Below are 5,551 nucleotides of genomic sequence, written 5' to 3'. Positions count from 1 at the left end.
GTATCACAAATCTTATAAGTTTCATTACTTTCTTACATCTCAAAGTTTAAAGTAACTCTAGTTTATCATCAATAAATTTAATATCATCCAGATTCAAATTTTTCTTGATCAACATAATACAGTTTGTTTAATTTGTTTTCAACAAACAACAACGAATTTTTATTGTTAAAAACACAAGTCGCACAAAAGTAGGAATTAATATGCTTATCGTGCTTCTCCTACTCCCCTTGCGAGCGCACCAGTGCCAAACAGGTTGAGTTGAATCACCAAACACACTAAGAACAATAATAGTGAGATCACAGAGGGGAGGACCTTCTCCAAATCCATTACATCTACATCTAATCCACACAGGTTCATGCCTTAGCTTGGTATATAAATCTACCTCCCCTCATCAGTCATGCATCTCATCGCAGCTGTGATCACCAAACCACACACAACACTCTTCTCACTGCCCTCCACCCAACCATTGCAGTCATGGCTTTCCTACGTTACCTGTTTCTCTCCCTCGCCGTCTCCTCTCTCCTCCTGCAATCCGCAGCGCAACTCGCCGATACGGAGGACGAGGTAACCGCCGATGCCACTGTGCCGGCGCCTGTCCCAGCTACCGAGGTAAGCACCGACACAGCCTCCGCGCCGTCCCCTGTTCCGACTACTGAGGTAAGCACCGATGCCGCCTCTGCGACAGCCGCTGTCTCAGTCGTCGCCGCCGCACCTGGAACAATCCAGAGGACGACCAAGGAGCAAATCCTTGCTAGTATCCCACCTAACCCGACGGAGAACACGGTTCCCTTTCTCACCTCCCCTTCCGGCAAGTACACTGCGTCTCTCCTCCGCCGTGAGACCGCCCCTGGTGCCGGCGGCTTCGGCAATGATTTCTGCTACATCCAGGTGGTGGAAACCAGCACGGGGCACAGCATGTGGGAGTCGATGTGCGGTCCGGTGAGCTCTGAGAATACGTGCTCGGTGGTATTCACCGCGTACGGATTGCAGGTGTTCGACGGTAGCAAACCCGTGTGGGACACCGGCGCGCAGTCCGCCGGCGACAACTACCTTTCCACGCTAGAGCTGGTCGACCAGGGTGATATGCGCATACGGGATAAGGATGGTGAGTTGGCGTGGAAGGCGAGTCAGGACGTGCGCGCCAACCAGAATTGCGGCCTCCCGGGATCTCCAGGGCTCTCTCCCGTCCTGCCTCCCTTTGCGCAGCCCATCGGTGGGAACGACAAGAACCTTCCCTTCGGGCAGCCGGCCGGGGCAGGGGCAGTCAATACAGCATACGGTTCAGGACTGCCGGAGCAGCACACGGCGGACGGGGCGACTCCAGTGTTCGGCTTCACCGGCCATCCGCTGGTGGACAACTCGCCGTATGACAGTGGGTGCACCGGCGGGACGATCGGGCTTTTGGTCAGAATTGGAGTTTCCCTGTTTATCGGTGCCGCAATGGCTTAAGGATTTAAATCATTCTGCTTCATGCTTCTCATCCTCTATACTGTGTGCGTGCTAGCTCCATGCTTTTTTTACGTGTTGATCGATGTTGTGCTGTTATTATTCTTGTTAGACGACATGTACTCACTCGATGATGATGATAATTAATTTCCCTTTGCTTCTTGTTAGAGATAATGCCAAAGTGCTTTAATTTCCTTGATAATTGTCATCAAAGCTACTTTGGTTAATTAATTTCCGATCGCTCGTTTTAAAATTTTAATGGATTTCCAGGAAGCTCGAGCAAAGTTTGAAATGGTGTAGAGACTCTAACTTCCTTTCCAACGAGCTGCTGCCCACGAAGGATCAACTGATAGTTCTTGAAAAAATTTAAGCCACATGAATTTTAGATAATCAAAATAAAAATTTGAATAAAAATTATCATTGTTCTTCGTGTAGAGCTTGTCGATCCAATAATCCTACGGAAGAAGAAGAAGGTTGACCTTCCGGAGGAGTTAGGGTTGATGGCACCGAATCCTCTTCGTCAATGGGGAACGAAGAGACGTCTCAAAGATGCCTTAATCCTCTAGGGACCAACCCATTATATAGTGCACATCTATTATCAGCCCATAGATAATTATAGATGTGGGACTATAAGTCCATATATATACTGAACATCTATTATCAGCAAATAGATGATAATAGATGCGGGACTATAGGTTCTACACATATGAGATCCACATCCAATTACCCGAAACCCACTAGACATAAGTTAGATCACTTTAAAGGGTTAGGATCATATTCACGTGTGTAACTTACAAATAAGCCCACCTAATAGAGATAATTATATCCAACAATCTCCCACTTGGGCTATATGTGAGTTGTATTGGATCCTTGTGGATGTTTTGATGTGATCAACCAAGTTGGTTAGGTCCTGCTTTGTGTTTGATCCCTGTGACTAAGTGTGCAGGAGCTTAGGAGCGCAGGAAGTCGAGCGGAAGACGCAGCTAGCGAGAAGGACGACACGAGAAGGGAGTCGACGGGCTCGGTGCGTCTGAAGGATGAGAGAGCTGCGGAAGAGTACACCGGTAGGAGAGAAGAACGTGCGCGGCGTTCGAGGGACGTTAAGCCGGGGAGGAAGACTGCTCAAGGAAAAGGCCGGGAATTGGGTTCGGGTGAGCCCTATTCCGGTTGGCCGCAATCACCCAAGTTATCGGAGCATCGAAAGCTGAAACAAAGTCAAAAGGAGCTAAAGAGCAAGCTGTAGGCGCCTTAAAGGAAGTGCTGGAGGCGCCTGCGCAGTCCTCCACATTGGAGGCACCTTCATCAAGTGTTGAAGGCGCCTTCAACAATGGAGGCGCTTTCAACACTGTTAGAGGCGCCTCCAAACTGGTCAAACTGACCGTTCGAGCACAGGATAAAATTCTATCCACTCACCGAGCTGGAGGCACCTTAAACCTTATTGGAGGCGCCTTGGACCCTCGGGATAGACTTACCAGGAGCTATATAAAGGTCTCTGGAGCTAGGAAATAAACAACAACTCAAGCAATCAACTGTGTAGTCTTTCCTAGCAATAGTTCTAAGCTTCCAAAGTGTAAAAGACTTCCCCGCCTTCAGAGAAGGAGATTCTTCAGTGCGCTTTTTCTTACTGTCTTGGATTAACAACCTTCTTGGTTGTAACCAAGTAAATAGCTGAGTTCCTTTTTCGTTTCTGTTAATTTAGCTGTTATTATTTTACTATTACATTTTTGAGTTGAAAGCACGAGGAGGGTATACTTTATTTTTTTTCAGGCAATTCACCCCCCTCTTGCCGGCCTCCGCTGCACCAACAATTGGTATCAGAGCCAGACCGCCTCAGAAGGACTAACCGCCGACTGAAGCACAACGATCAAGACGATGGCCGGAGCGAATATTCATCCCCCAAAGTTTGACGGAGACTTCACGACATGGAAACGCCTGATGGAGGTATTCTTTAAAACCGACTTCGATATTTTACCAACTATGAAATATAGTTTTGAAGTTCCGAAAGACAAAGAAAAGCAACAGTGGAGCAAGAAGGAGCAAGCCGAATTTGTCTCCAATAGAAAGGCAGAGTTCCACCTGCTTAGTGTGCTGCCACCACAAGAGGTAAGTCGGATCGGAAGTTATGACTCCGCGAAAGACCTCTAGGAAAAATTCCTGGAGCTTCACGAAGGTACCTCGGAAGCTAAGCTAGCGAGACGCGACATCCTCCTGACCCAGTTAACGAACCTTTGGATGAACCAAGCTGAGAAGGTAGCGCAACTCCAAGCAAGGATTAAGGAGTTAATAACTCAACTAAGCAACTTTGGAGAAGAAGTAACGAACCGAGACTCAATCCGGTACGCGCTCAATGTCTTCCCAAGAACTCTAGAATGAGCGTCCTTAATAGATGCGTACTACATCTCTAAGGACTTCGAGGTAAGTACTTTAGAAAATTTGTTTTCTACTTTTGAATTTCACGAATCTCAAGTTGCAGAACCCAATGGAGTAGAGAAAGCAAGTCAGAACATTGCCTTAAAGGCAAGAACAAACAATTCTGACTCCAAAGCATCGATCGACCAATCGGAAGCGACACTACTGGTAAAGCGTTTCAATAAGTTTTTTAATTCTAATAAATGAATAGTTCGTTGCTACAACTGTAACGAAGAAGGGCACATCAAGAATGACTGTCCAAAAGTAAAGAAAAAGGAGAAAGAGAAGGAAAAGACAAAATACAAGAAACCAGAATCTTCCAAGCACAAGAATTTGAAGGCAACTTGGTCAGATTCGTCTTCTTCCGAATCAGAAATCGAAGCGTTCTCCGGATTAGCACTGATGGCCAACCATCTTCCCGTATATGACTCAAGCTCAGAGATGAGCATAGATGAAGGGGGAGGATCATCAGAAGAAGAAAGCGACGATGAAGGGGGAGAATCACCAAGTCAGGTAAGTAAGGTACGTAATTTAACCCCGACTCAATCCTTTCAATTTATTAAGTCTCTTTCTAAAGATTTATTCAAATTAGAAAAAGAAAATGCTGAATTGAAATTGAACCTAGCAAAACATGCTCACTAGAAATGTATAATAATCTAAAATTAGAAAATGAAAAACTAAAAGTTGAAATTGAGAAATTGAAGAATAAAGATGCATGCTTAAATAAATTTTCAAAATCAAAATTAAGAATTTATGGAAAATTAAATTGGTATATTAGAAAACATCAGGGACAACTTAGGAAAGTCCCCAGAAATTATGTACCCCCTAAATTTTTGAATAACCTAGTAGGAAGGAATCTATACTGGATTCCAAAATCTTTGCTAGATTAAATTTTTTTTATTTTATTAAGGCTTTCAGAAGAAAAATTAAACGTTAAAATTTCTTTATGAGACTTTGTCTAAGGAAGTGGTTGTTGCTCCAATAACCAAGAAGGCCTAGTGCCTCGCCACGACTTGGAAGCTGAAATATTAAAATAAAATATTTAATTAACTTTCTGAAAAAACATTAAAACTAGAATTAAGTAATGCTTTGAAAGTTTTCAAACATTTTTCTTAAAAATTCAAAAAAAAAAAAATTCTGTTTACTTAGAATTTTTTTTCAATTTACTTAGACATTAAAAAAAGTCATTTCACTTAGAATTTTTTTTTCAGAAAAAGTCATCTAACTTAGAATTTTTTTTTTTGAAAAAGTCAATTTACTTAGAAATTTCTTAAAAGGTCATTTTACTTAGAAATTTTTTTCAGGGAAAGTCATCTTATTTAAATTTTTTTTTTCAAAAATTCTATAAATTCAGTTTACTTAGAAATTTTTGATAAATAATTTTTCATACTCTTACCCCGTTTTTGCTGTGATCAAAGGGGGAGAGAAAGGTACAAGTTTAGGGGGAGAGAATTTTTCAAAACTCTTAGTTCTTAATTAAATAGTTACAATTTTATTAATTACAAATTTATGCTTAACTTGTTAGTTTAGTATTTTTCTTGAATAATTACTGTTTGTCTATTTTTTGAACTCTAACTTGAACTTGGGTTGATGCACATAAAAAAAGGGGAGATTGTTGGATCCCTGTGGATGTTTTGATGTGATCAACCAAGTTGGTTAGGTTCTGCTTTATGTTTGATCCCTGTGTCTGAGTGTG

At 42.6% G+C, this 5,551-nt stretch overlaps 1 protein-coding gene across 1 annotated transcript; it reads left to right on the top strand.

Moving 5' to 3' along the window:
• The first annotated feature begins 407 nt into the window (after window positions 1-407).
• On the top strand, window positions 408-1,627 carry LOC122010278. The gene has a single exon (XM_042566797.1). The coding sequence runs from the start codon at window positions 475-477 to the stop codon at window positions 1,447-1,449; it is 975 nt and encodes a 324-aa protein (XP_042422731.1). The 5' UTR covers window positions 408-474; the 3' UTR covers window positions 1,450-1,627.
• The last annotated feature ends 3,924 nt before the right edge of the window (window positions 1,628-5,551 follow it).

This window comes from Zingiber officinale, chromosome 1B (assembly GCF_018446385.1).
Source record: "Zingiber officinale cultivar Zhangliang chromosome 1B, Zo_v1.1, whole genome shotgun sequence".
Taxonomy (NCBI): Eukaryota; Viridiplantae; Streptophyta; class Magnoliopsida; order Zingiberales; family Zingiberaceae; genus Zingiber; species Zingiber officinale.
Note: the sequence above shows the minus strand (reverse complement) of the source record. Positions and strands in the feature narration are given on the sequence as shown.

Coding starts and splice junctions, on each gene's coding strand:
- LOC122010278 (XM_042566797.1), top strand. CDS start 475: ATGGCTTTCCTACGTTACCTGTTTCTCTCCCTCGCCGTCTCCTCTCTC.